Source organism: Bos grunniens, chromosome 3, assembly GCF_055505025.1.
Source record: "Bos grunniens cultivar Pamir isolate PY7600 chromosome 3, Bosgru_T2T1.0, whole genome shotgun sequence".
In the NCBI taxonomy this organism is placed as follows: domain Eukaryota; kingdom Metazoa; phylum Chordata; class Mammalia; order Artiodactyla; family Bovidae; genus Bos; species Bos grunniens.
This window is the reverse complement of record NC_141167.1, coordinates 112365863-112378862: the sequence shown is the minus strand read 5'-3', so window position 1 is coordinate 112378862 and position 13000 is coordinate 112365863. Positions and strand designations below refer to the sequence as shown.

The window sequence follows — 13000 nt, the reverse complement described above, 5'->3', positions numbered from 1 at the left end:
GGAGGGGCGGGGGGCGGGGAGGGGCGGGAGAGGGGGAGGGGAGGCAGGAGGGGGCTGGGGTTCTGGAAGACTCGGGATGGGGGCAGAAGTAAGGGAGGACTGGACTAGTGACGTTGCCTTTTCCCCTAAGCAGCGAACCCCCATTCTCAGATTTAATTATTCCCAAAGGAACACACACCTCCCCTTAGACCTTTCGGTGACCACAGTGGCTGGGACCCTGGACGGCAAAGAGTAAGTTAGAGTTTGGAAGGCCTTTGGCCTCTGGATCCTTTTAGCTGCTTGACTCTGTGTTTGAAAAAACCTTTTTCTTCCCTTTATGGGTCAGGGGAGCCGTAGTAAATGACCACTCAGATTTATCCACCTTGAAAGTGGGAGAGGGGGGAGGAGTGGAGTCCAGAAGCAAAGTGGGGGCTTTCTTCGCCTGTTCTGGAGTTACAGATCTTCTCTCTCCAGGATGATGCCGGCCTCCCCCTTGTGTTCCTCTCACCTTTCCCAAATATACCACCCTCCAGCCTTCCCCCTCCCCCCTGCATCGTGATGTAATTTTATTTTCTGGGGAGAAAAAGAGCAGCAATGAGCTCAGCATGCAAATATAGACAACTTGCAGAGCCGTGCTTCCCTCTGTCTCTTTGCCTTACCCCTCTGCCCAGGCCCAGCATGGCAGCTCTCACTTCCCTCGACCCTAGGGACTTTCCTCCCTCAGATTCTCAGGCAGACTGCAAGAGGGAAGGAAGAAGTTAGAAAAGCCTGTTTTCCTCTCCAGCCTGAAGGGTTTCTCCTCAACTCTGGCAGAGCCAGCTGATGAGGTCTGAGCCCCATCAGTGTCTGTGTCACCTCCGGGAATGCCCCGGCTTCACCTCAGTACCAGCCTCGGTTCCTTCACCTGGCTTCCAGCAGGGGACCCCTCAGGAAGCCTCAGGTGGGCCCCTCCTTTCTTGAGACTACACTTCCCCTAGAAGAGGCTCAGGCTGGCTGCTTCGGGCCTCACAGCCCTTCTCTCTGCTATGGCATCCTCTCCCCAGGGTGCCCTGTCACTGCCCCTGTGATAGTAACATATTCTAATTTGCTTTTGCATATGTCTCCTTTGTTCTAAGTTGTAGGGCCAAAACCTGTTTTGTTGACCCACCTCTGAGACTCAGAAAAACTGAATGACTTGTCTACAGTCAGTGAAAGATCCAGGTCTTTCAGAGGCAGCCAGGTAAGGGGACTCGGGCTTCATGCTGGCTCTGCTCCTCTCTTGGGCAGGTTGCCTCAGAGCCTCAGTGTCCTTGTGCGTAAGATGGGAACACTGATGTCTGTCTCACAGGGTTCTTGTGAGATTTAGAAATTGTAAGTCCCTAGTGACTGGCACAGATAGATGCTTAAAACATGGGAGCTATCATTCAGTCTGGGGCTTTCCACTGACCTATGCTAGAGAGTAGGTTCTGCAGTGTTTTTGTATCGGCCTAGTGCCCGCACCATGTATTAAACATTTATTAGCTGGGTACATGGAGAAGGCAATGGCACCCCACTTTGCCTGGAAAATCCCATGGATGGAGGAGCCTGGTAGGCTGCAGTCCATGGGGTCGCTGAGGATCAGACACGACTGAGCGACTTCACTTTCACTTTTCACTTTCACGCATTGGAGAAGGAAATGGCAACCCACTCCAGTGTTCTTGCCTGGAGAATCCCAGGGACGGGGGAGCCTGGTGGGCTGCCATCTATGGAGTCGCACAGAGTTGGACACAACTGAAGTGACTTAGCGGTAGCAGTAGCAGATGGGTACAAGTTGGATGAATAGGTGGTTTCTACTTTATGCTTCTGCCGCCATCTCCAGGAAGACTTCCTGGATTTGTCTGTGGAGGGTGAAAACTTCTCTCACCTTAGGTCTCCTTCATCCATACTCAGACATCCTCTTAAGTTGTCCAGCAATGCCTTTATACTCAGACTATGAAAACTGTAACATCCGTTAGTTATGGGCTTGTTCAGTTGCTTGTCCTTCACACCAAATCCTGACTCCATGACACTTACCCCAGCCTGGGCCTGTGCTGGAGAGAATGTGGGTCCTTCCTGCCAGGATTGCCAGTGGGCCCCCAGGTCTGGGGTAATCCCCGTTGTACAAAATAAAAGGTCTCCTCTGTATTCCCTTGACCACTGCTCCAGCCCACGTTCTTCCAACTCTACTTGATTACTGTAACAGTCTGGTAAGAGCTGGACTCCCTGCCTCTGGTATCTCCATCAGCTTCCTTCCCCCTATCCATCCTGCTCATCACTGCCAGATTACATGTTGCTCTTCCTCCCTAGCTCACAGGACACCTCTGCGACCTAGCCCTGGATGCACACCAACCTCACAGCCACCATTTGAACTCTTCTTGTCTGTGTGGTCTCCTCTCTACCCCTAGCATGGCACACACATTCTGCCAGTGCTTTTGATGTTTTCACCACTTGAAATGTCTCCTCCCCAACTCCTTTGCCCCAGTAAATTCCACTCTTCATTTAAGACCTAGAAAATACTCATTTCCTTTATGAAGCCATCAAAACCCATTCTCATCTCTCTTTTTTGAGTCTTTTCTATTCATTTGTTCCTTCTTTCAACAAACATTTACTAAGGACTTTTTGTGTACCAAATCCTGTAGACACAGAGAAAAAGCCTGGGGTCCTTCCTTCCTTCAAGGGCTCACAGTCTGGTGGGAAGGACAGACATTAGAATACAGGTGGAAGGAGGTGGATGGAGAGAGTGTGGTGGGAACCCAGAGGAGGGAGCTGCAGGAAGGGCCACCTCTGGGAAGGCCTCACCGAGGAAGTGTTATTTGGGCTCAATCTTGCTGTTCAAATAAGAGCTGCAAGGGAGGATGCTATCAAGTGGCACATAATCACTTAATTATATATTGCTTTGTATTTTTCTTCAATTGTTTAGTGTGCTTGTCTTGACTTCCCAGTGAGACTAATCAGCTGGAGAGCAGGGACAGGCCCAGCACTCTCTGTTCTCCCAGAGCCTGACAGTGGTGCTGGAGGAAAACCACGTATTCAGAAAAGCATTGTTGACTTGCAGCAGATAAATAACCCAACCTTCTCTGGGATGACTGTCTGCAGGGAAGAGCCCCACCCCCTTGTGATCACAGTCCCCTAAGAAGGTACCCACACCTAAATCCCCCACCCTCTAGCTGCCTTCCTCCTGCCGTAGGGGTGAGACCTCATCAGCAGACACTTGCTAATGTTGCCCCAGATCCTTTATTGAGGTCTCATTTGACCCAAATACATCAACAAGAGATTGCTAAAGTTCAGCCCCAAACACAGTACTCTCCCTGGCCAGGGACAGGACAATCAGAAGGACAGAGGACTTGAGAGAGTAAGGAAGAGTTGCTCAGGTGGGGGGAACAGAAGAGATGGGGACCCATGGATATGGCAAGGGGGGAGTCACAAGAAAGCATGAAGGGAGTGACGGAAGAAACAATTGATACTGGGATGCAGTGGGACAGGGAACAGGAGCCAGAGAGAAGACAGCTGAGCTGGTGTGTTGGGAAATCTCAGCACCTAGCATACAGACCCCAACAAGCCCCATGGCAGAGGACGCGATCTAGTGTCCCTGGAGGAGCTCAGGGAAGGAGAGGGGAGCAGGAGGGGAGCGGGTGGGGCCAGGAGACGGCTGCCACGGCAACTAGTCGTCTTCTTCGTCGTCGTCCTCTGTGTTGATCTCACCCTCCAGCACGTCCTCCAGCCAGTCCTCCAGCTCCTCGGCAGAGGGCAGGTCCTCCTCATCATCCATTTCCATCCATACGCTGTCCGCCTAGGACATGGCACAGACCAGGGATCAGAACTAAGCCTGACTCAGGTCTCTAGACCTGTCCTCCCACTCTCTGGACTCTGTACATCCTCTGTCCCCTTCTCTGCATCTGTCCCTGGGCAGGAAAAGTGTCCAGATGAAGGTCTAGGTTGGAACAGTGACAGTGGGAATAGAACAGCTGGGTCAGCAAGTAGACCTTCTCCCTTTGGTCTTTCTTACTAGCTCTTGCTGTGCTGAGCTTCACAAAACAGACCTCTGTATCATGCCCTTGATGCAAAACCACTGGTGACTCTTCATGGCCTGGAGAATAAAGTCAGAAAATCTCTAGCATTCCAGACTTTCCAAAACCTGCTTCTCTGGCATCATCCTCAGAGATCTCCGGACTCTCAAGCCATAAAATCCGACTTGCCTTTTCCCAGGCGTGATACTCATTTTCCTTCTTTTTGACCTTTTGCAGTAACTTTTCCATCAGTTTGGAAATAATGTCTCATAATTTTCACTCACAGAACTTAAGTGTATTTAAATTTTTTAGATTTAAATAATTTATTCTTTATTTTTAAAAAGTGAGGTATGATTGATTTACACTCCACTTTAAACTCTACTCCTTGTAAACCCACTCTGACTCACAGGTAGAGGTCACTGATTTCTGTGCTTTCCTGGTATTTTATTTGTGTCTCTGTTATAGAGTTGATCAGATCTGGCCTGGTGGTTAATGGAATACCTACTTCACCACTTAGACTGAGAATTACATGAAAGCAGACCATGAGCTATTCAACTCAACAAATGTTAAAGCATCTGATGTATGTGAAAGAGGATATTTCTGCCTTCTAAAAGCTCAAAGACTACTGAAAGAGACACACATGATACATAATAGCCGTATTAAAGTCATGTTCTCAATGCCAAATGGGCTCTGGGAGGAAGAAAATGATTCCAAATGGCAGATCTGGAAAGACTTCATGGAGAAGAGAGGATTTGAACTGGGCTTTGAAGGACGAGCAGCCAAAGTCCAACAGATAGAAGCAGGAGTGTGTTCAGGGCAGGAATCTTTCCCTCTTTCCAGCCATTAGACTGGGCAGGTCTGATTCCTCTGGGAAGGGCCCTCAATTCCTAGTTAGCAAAGCAGAGAACTAGCTATGCTGGGATGCAGAGGTGGAGGTCAGCCAGGGATGATGGAAGGAAACTCACATCAGTAACATTGACGACTCCTATTTGCGGGGCTGACAAGTCGATGTTAAATGTCTTCTCCCAGTATGGAACCAGCTGTGGAGAGACCACATATGGTAAAACTTAATGGAAGCTAGGAATACCTGAGTCCAGGAGGGTGCGTGTGAGGGCCAACGAGGAGGAGACAGAGGACACTGTGAGCCCGTGGTGGGTGGGCGATGGGTCCAGCTACAGTCCCTGAAGGGAATGGGCAGAACTAAGCAGTTGAAGAAAGAGTAGATATACCAAAAGGAGAGTATCAGGAGCATCAGCTGGGGACACTGGCCACTTCCTTCTGAAGAAAACTACTGGTAGATAGGAAGCCTGCTCTGATCCTGGATCTGCTACTGATTGACTTTGTGACTCAGGGCAAGTCACTTCTCCCTGGCCCTCAGTTCCCACATCTCTAAGGTAGTTATAATCAGTGACTGCCATTGGTCCTCACACTTGTGTTTGTTTATCTAGTTCTCTTTTCAACAAAGAAGGTTAGGTGTTGGGGATTCTGCTGGTAACAGAGCCATGCCCTGAGACATGGAATCTCTGTGCTTTGATTCTGTGATTATGTACACCCACACGCAGGGTTAATGTGCCCCTGCTCCCCCAAACTCTGGATTTCTCTAGAAAGAGAAAGGTGCCCCTGGGCACCTGAGCTACCTGCTCAGCCTCTGCTCTGGGAATCCTGTTGTTCCCACACGTCCCAATCTGTGTCCTCTTTCTGAGGATGCCCTTAGTGCCCCTGAGCATGCACTAGGGTCCTCCACTAGGAGATGGGAATAGGAACTCTGAAACAGACCCCCTCAGGACATGCTCCAGGCTAAGGCCCTGCCAAGGACAGCAGTGCCCAGTGACGATTCTTACCAGGGGGAAGTCATCAGGGTCAATCCAGATGATGCTCAGATCAGGATTGTCCGTGTTGTCTTGGGCCACGGCCTTGAGTGTCTCTAAGAACTCATAGCCATCTTGGAGGGAACACAGGTGATAAGGATGTGACGGGGCACAGAGGAATCTGGAGTCCAGCTCTCTGTGCCCGCATCCCATAGCTCCACATGTCTAGCTTGTAAACTATGCTCTGAGAAAACACATCTTGCGTGTTAAAAGCCTACTCTCTAATTAATACCCCATCTCCCCGTCTCACCAGTGCCCCCGCATCCCAAATCCAACCCAGTATTCCTTCCTCACCAGGATCAGTTTCCTCTGCAAAGGCCACAATATGGATTCCATCCAGATCGTCCTCCTGTTGAGGGGTGTGGGGAGGAAGACCTTAGCTATACTCCCTGAAGTTAGAGAGCCCAGAACAGACCCTAGATCTTCCCTGGACCTGAGTCTTGCGGCAGTCTAGCTTCTGAAGCAGGTATGTTCTTGTCACCCGTACTCCTCTAGCAAACCCTTCAGCCCCAGAGCTTAGGGCTCCTCTTTTGTCATCGTCATCAAGTTAAGTGTGTCCCCCAGCTCCTGACACATTCTTCAGAACAGAAACCCTCAACCTTGGCTGGTGCACTGTCTTTCCCACAAGCAAGACATGAGGAGCAGCAAGACTAGATGTTCCCAGGCCTTGAATTTTCCCATGCTCGCCCCGGGCCTGGCCCCATCCAGGGGCACTCACCCAAGTCTCATACATACTCTCAGGCTTCAGCTTCCTCAGGGTTGATCTAGAAGAGAGAAAAAGGCACTACTCAGCGGGCAAGAAGGACACCCTTGGCTCCAGCAGATCCCTGTAAGCAGAGGCTGCCACAGGGTCACGCCTAGGGCACAGACAGCTTGTAGCCCAGAACCAAGCCATCTGGAAAAGACCAAGCTCCGGGCACCAGGCCCAGATCATTGCATGGTTAAAGCAGGTGGGAGAGCAGAGGGTGGGCAAGGGGACTGGAAAAGAGACTTTTGGGAGAAAGAACTGGACATCTGGATGTTCATTCATTCTTTCACAAATTGAGTGCTGGAGATGTTCTAAACGCTGTGCTAGGTGCTGTGCAGACAGAATTGAGTGAGGCCAGCATATTTCTGCCCTGAGGGAGAGAACCGTAATCTAGAGGGGGAGGGTGACGGTAAGTAGTGTTCTCAGTGATGAATGGGTGTTCGCAGTGGTGGAGGACTGTGAAGGAAGAGAATTCTGTGTGAGTGTAGGGCAGGGTTTCTCAGCCTCAGCATTTGACATTTGGGGCCGGATAATTCTTTGTTGTGGAAGGGCTGCCCTGTGCACTGCAGGATATTAAGCAGCATCCCTGGTCTCCACTCACTAAACACCAGTAGTACTCTCTCCAACCGAAAGTGTCTCTAGACATTGCAAAACATCCCCTGGAGGACGGAATCGTCCCCCTACCTCCCCACGCCCTCCAGCCCTGTTGAGAACCACTGGTGTAGGCGATGTGTGGGAAAGAACACGGGTCAGACCTGGCTTAGGATCCCTGTTCTGACACTCCTTGTGGACTCTCTTTAACTGAGGTTGTTAAAGGATTAAAAAGAATAAGAAAGAGAGCACTTCAGCGTTCCTAGCAGACCACAGGCACTCAACACTGGTCTCAGGCCACATCACAGTGAACTGTACAGGCTTATGGGGCACCTTCTGTGTGTAATGGCTCAGACAGTAAAGCATCTGCCTACGATGCGGGAGACCCGGGTTCAATCCCTGGGTTGGGAAGATCCCTTGGAGAAGGAAATGGCAATCCACTCCAGTACTATTGCCTGGTAAATCCCATGGACAGAGGAGCCTGGTAGGCTACAGTTCATGGGGTCGCAAAGAGTCAGACACAACTGAGCGACTTCACGTTCATGTTCGCGTTCTGTGTGTAAGGCTCTGGCTAAGTGTTGGGGTGCAAAATACTGTGCAAAACCATCAGTGCATCAGGGAGCACTAGTCCCCGCAGATGTATTCGTCTCCAGGGGAGACCAGGCTCCTGCTCAGCTGCCTTTCCCCCAGCCCATCTCTCAGACATGCTCCTGAGGAGGAGCCCGCCCTGCTCGGGGGCTTCCCCCCATCCCTACCTCTTGTGTGCCTCCACGAAGTTGACGATCTCCTCTTCGCTGTTGGGCTTGTCTGGGATGGTCACAGGCTCCTCCATGAAGGCCTCGTAGAAATCAATTTCATTCAGCTTTAGGGTCAGCTTCTTTGCCACCTTTTGGGGAAGGGGATGGGGGATTGGAGCAGGGGACACGCAGTCAGGGGGAGAAGCAGTATTAATGGAGAGTGTTAGGGGGGGAGCCAGTATCAAACAGGGAGTCAGACAACCTGGGCCCTTGTCACTGCCATTGTGACACTGGACACGTGTTAACTTCTCTGGGCTTCGGTTGAACCTGAGAGGGGTTAGATCCTCTGAAATCTGTGGAGTGGAGGAAGCCGGCGTGGGGTAGGGTGGGGAATACCAGTGTGTAAGGATGGAGGAGGTCCCCCATCGATTCTGGGAGGGGGTCTGGAGGGCAGCTGACAGGAGTGAGGGAGACTCAGGGTGGCCACAGGGAGGAGAACCTTGCTGTCGAAGGTGGCGAAGAAGGGGATGTAGGGGTGGAACTCCTCCGCGGCGTCCTCATAGGCTTTGTAATCTGAGGAGGGAATGCAGAGTCAGTCTCTGGGGCCACCAGGGGCTGCCAGGGAGCCACCTCTGCCTCCGCTCTGTCTCCCCAGTTCTTTGGCAAATGGATTCATTCTGAGACCCACTCCCTCTAGCTTTCTGAGAGTAGATAGAGTGGTGAGGGGGCAGGGAAGGGAAATGCCTTGGTGCCTGTATGGGAAACACAGAGTGCAGGGAGATCAGAGCAGTCGCTGGACCCACCCTGGCAAGAGGGGTGATGGGGCAGGGGTCTGAGCCAGTGGGTGAGGTGGAGAGGGAGGAGGGCAGATGAAGTGGGGCGTGGGGGGGCAGTGGAGTCTGAGGGTTACCCACGCTCTGAGTCTTTGTTCTTGAAGTAGCCAATAAGTTTGTTATCATCTTCAATATTCTCAAATGCCTGCAGCTCTCGTTCACCCTCAATCAATTCCACAGGGTCCTCTAGGACCTGGAAGAGCAAGGACATTGAAGGAATGAGAGTGAATCTCTGAACTCAGTGGCAGAGACAGGGAGAGGGATCAGGGAGAAAGGGGCTCTCTGTTGGGGAGGAAGGGCTCTCTGTAGCCTCTGTGTGTGTGTTTGTGTGTGAGGCTGGAGTTGGTCGGATGGGCATGAGGTCTTTAAGCAAGGCCATTAGGTCCAAGGGGTCCTCACATCAAGCAGAAACTCCACCAGGGTGTCAGCAGAAAACTCGCCATCGTACTCAATGACTTCATCCCCCTTGAAAACATAAACGCTGTCCTCTTCAGTCAGTCCTAGGCAGGAAGCCAGAGGTAGGCCATGATTCCAGCCTTCCCACAGATCCGAGGGTCCAAATCCAGGATCACAGCCCATTCCATAATCCCACTGGACCCTCTCTCCCATCCTTCACCTCCCCTGCCCCCGGCCCTGCTCACCTCCACTGCCTCTTAGCCCCTACATCCCTGAGGTCCAGCCCCCTGGATTTAGCCTAGGTGGCTAGTCTGGCCCCAGGGGCTCTCCAGAGGGTGCTAGGGGAGGACAAAGGGACATAGACTCTAGCAAGATGTCTCCCTTTCTCTATCTGCCATAACCAAGGACAGATATTCCTTTTACCGCCTCTGAGAACTCAGGTTGCTAGTTCCCAGCCCGGGCCCTTTAACCTTCTGCTATTACTGACCGGATGACTTCATTACTGACCACCCCTCCCCCATCCACATCCGGAGTCCGGTCTCGGCCTGTGCTGCCCCCTGGCGTCTGGTGCTGTAACATCCGGCCCGCAGCTCTGCGGGTCGGGGAGGGGTTGGAAGAGGAGCTTGCGGAGGCTTCTCCAGCCGCACTCGTGTTCCCTGATTACCCCCTTCCTCCAGCCCGTAGCCCTGTTTTTTGGGTACGTACAAAGAAGGCCAGTTCCACCTCTCTCTGAGATTTGAGCATGGTTCTCTGTAAGGAATAACGGAGAGCCTGGAACCCCCAGCCATACCCCTGCAAATTTGAGTCTTTCCTCACTTGCCACTTACCGCTTCCTGCTCCTCCTACCCTTACCTAGCTTCTTGGCTACAGCCGCGTCCTTCTCAGAGTCCACCATCCCGAAGCCAACACCCTTGTCTTCTAGCACTTGGGCTGCCAACTGAAGGGAGAGTTAGGGTTAAAATCAGCCCCTGAAAGTCTTAATAACCACTAGTTCCCATCTCGTTCTTTTGAGTTGGGTCATTTGGGATTCTGGGACTATGAGACCTTGACACTGTTCCAGGATCCAAGATATCTCTACTTTCCCTTCTACCCGCCACCCGCCCCCTCGCTGGGCATTTTTTTTTTTTTTGTCTTTGGTTCAAATTTAATCCTTGAACACTTACTGCTCATTTATTGTTGTTTAGGCACTAAGTCATGTCTGACTCTAGGACCCCATGAACTGTAGCCCACCAGGCTCCTCTGTCCATGGGATTTCCCAGGCAAGAATACTGGAGTGGATTGCCATTTCTTTCTCCAGAGGATCTTCCCCACCCAGGGATCAAATCTGCGTCTCCTGCTTGGCAGGTGGATTCTTTACCGTTGAGTTACCTGGGAAGCCCATTGCTCATTTGCAATGTGCTTATTACGTTGAACTTGAAGGCACTGCACATGTGCTTATGGGTTCCTTAGGGATACTGAGGGATCTTCAGAATGCCTGAGGCCCTTCCCTCCTTCAGAGCTGAGCCCTGTCCTCCATACGAAGGCCATACTCAGTGTGGGGGTGATGTTCTGCGTCCCTTGGATTCTTCTGAGTGACTCCCAGTGGGGAGAATTTTGGAGAGAGAGAGGGTGGTAATGGGTCTGTTCATGTTGCTGAGGAGCGGGGAGAGGTTACCCGCAGAGGCAAAGAGACCAACAGAGAGAGAGACTAGAGGTGAAGTAGGCCCGGCTTTCCTCAATGGAGTGGGACTTGGCTTTTCACTATCTACTTCAGCCTGTCCTTACGCTATGGAGTGTCAGCCCTAGGCCCCTGTCCCTGTGCCCCGCCCACCCCACCCCGACCTGCCAGGCTCTTGACCCTGATGCGCTCTGCACTGGGCACAGTTTGCAGCTTTACCCCCCACCTTTACCCATCTGAGTGCCTGAGTCTGTGCTCAGATTCTCAGGCGGACAGGGCAGGGAGACGGTTGGCAGGTGGATGGCCAGGGATGCTGAGCACTCAGGATAAAAATACTCAGCTCATTAATCAGATGGCAGGTTCCAGCATGCGGCAGGGGCACACAGAAATGAGAGCCTGCAATCCTGGTGTCTTGCCCTGAAATACTCCAAGCTCTGGGCAAGCTGGGGCCTCTCTGTGCTGCCAAGCTAGAAGAGGGGCTGCAGCAGCTTGGACAAGGAGCCTCCAACACATCCCGGCTCCTGGAGGGCTGTGTGACCAAGTCTCCAATCATTTATGAACACGGGCTTTTTTCCTTGTAACAATAGGCCCTCTCTCCTTTATGCCTGAGGTCAGCTAGCGGGTGAGGAGAGTCTTCCCACAAAGACAATTTGGGGAAGGCATGGTGAAGCCGCCTCCAAACACAAAAATTTTCCAGTCGGCGTGCCCAGCTTGATCCAGTAGGGGCAGATGGGATGGGGGAGGAGAGAGGGGCCTGAGAGGCCAGTGGGAGGCATGGTGGGCTCCATTACACCTTTAGCTATGAAATCAGTGACATGCAGGCTTCCCAGATGGCTCAGTGGTAAAGAATCTGCCTGCCAAGCAGGAGATGTGGGTTCCATCCCTGGGTCGGGAAGGTCCTCTGGAGAAGGAAATGACAACCTACTCCAGTATCTTGCCTGGGAAATCCTATGGACAGAGGAGGCTGCTGGGCTACAGTCCATGGGGTCACAAAAGAGTCAGGCACAACTTAGCGACTAAACAAAAACATGCAAATAAAATGTCAATGACATTTATATTTATACCGTTTGGAACTCTCTGGAGTGCAGCCCCTAAAGTGTATAGAGAACAGGCACGTTCTGGCTAGGACGGTAGATTTGGGGGTGCACGGCAATTCCTCTCCTTCCCATGAAGAAACTCTCTTTTCCTTTTTTGCACCCGCCTTGGGGTGCCCCCAAGGTCACCCCAGTCCTAGCCAAACCTAGTACTGCCAGCCTCCTCTAGCACGGAGGAGAGATTCTCCCTGCAGCTCCCCTCTTTGCTAACATTGCCTGGCTACAGGGGTACTTTGGGGTTCCTGAATTTCTCTCTCTTTTGGCCAAGGTCATATGCCACTTGTGTCCTGTTAGTGGAAGCAGGATCCCGCTGCACTGCCGGTCCCCCCAGTCCCACCCTCAAAGATCCACGTGGCGTTGTAGGAGAGAGGGGTCCAGAGAGGGGCTGGGCCTGCTCTGCCAGCCTGCAGACCCTGTCACTCACCTCCAGGATCAGCTCATCCATCTCAAACTGTCTTTGTGAGGCCTTGTCATCCTCGGGTGGTTCGTGGTAGAGCAGCGCCAGCACCTCATACTTCTTGAACACATTTTTGTAGTTCTTTGCGTTGACATTGACCACACGGTCCACACCATCGTACTCAGGGAAGTCGAGCCCTTCCTCCCCCTGCACCCCTGACTTGGGTGTCCCTAGCACCATCAGGAGCAGCAGTGCCAGCCGCAGGCCGGGCACAGCTCTGGCCCCCATCCTGTCTGCAGCGCTCATGGAGGTAGTGGGGTCTGAGTCGGAGCGTCTCGTCTAGAAGAGGTTAGCTGGAGTAGGGAGGGGCCCCTGGGTCCCAAATCCTGAGTTGGGGGCTCACAGTGGGGGTGGGGTGGGGAATGGCCCAGAGCAGTGGACAGAGGACCCTGCCGGCCCTGGAGAAACTGCCGACAGAGCCAAGAGAAAAAGGGCCAGAGGAGGGATAGGAGCAGGGGGCGGGGAGGGAACCGGAGCTGCCCCTGAGGTTGGCACCCCTCGGCCCCCACCTGGTCCCGTCTAAATATGTCTCCAGGATTGGCAGGGGAGACGGATAACCTTCTGAGGCCAGGGCACTCCACAAGGGCCGGGATCCTCCTACCTCCACCACCTCTCACCCAGGCTCCCAGAGCCTCC

At 52.4% G+C, this 13000-nt stretch overlaps 1 protein-coding gene and 1 long non-coding RNA gene across 2 annotated transcripts in view; one reads left to right on the top strand and one right to left on the bottom strand.

Moving 5' to 3' along the window:
* The first annotated feature begins 8 nt into the window (after nucleotides 1-8).
* LOC147376847 (uncharacterized) overlaps nucleotides 9-13000 on the top strand; it is a 39580-nt gene continuing 26588 nt past the window's right edge. The window contains exons 1-2 of the long non-coding RNA XR_015161248.1: nucleotides 9-231; nucleotides 1095-1198. This is a non-coding gene — a long non-coding RNA (uncharacterized LOC147376847). The remainder of the gene's footprint in view (nucleotides 232-1094; nucleotides 1199-13000) is intronic.
* Nucleotides 3192-12785, bottom strand: CASQ1 (calsequestrin 1). Its single transcript, XM_086393580.1, has 11 exons — nucleotides 12332-12785; nucleotides 10009-10093; nucleotides 9160-9260; nucleotides 8842-8953; nucleotides 8427-8500; nucleotides 7946-8076; nucleotides 6570-6615; nucleotides 6146-6200; nucleotides 5825-5925; nucleotides 4949-5023; nucleotides 3192-3766 (listed from the first exon to the last, which is right to left on the bottom strand). The coding sequence occupies exons 1-11, from the start codon at nucleotides 12608-12610 to the stop codon at nucleotides 3638-3640; spliced, it is 1188 nt and encodes a 395-aa protein (XP_086249706.1). The 5' UTR covers nucleotides 12611-12785; the 3' UTR covers nucleotides 3192-3637.

Coding starts and splice junctions, on each gene's coding strand:
- CASQ1 (XM_086393580.1), bottom strand. CDS start 12,610: ATGAGCGCTGCAGACAGGATGGGGGCCAGAGCTGTGCCCGGCCTGCGG. Junction 6,616..7,945: donor TTCGTGGAGGCACACAAGAG/GTAGGGATGGGG, acceptor TCTCTCTTCTAG/ATCAACCCTGAGGAAGCTGA. Junction 3,767..4,948: donor GAGTCGTCAATGTTACTGAT/GTGAGTTTCCTT, acceptor GCCATGTCCTAG/GCGGACAGCGTATGGATGGA.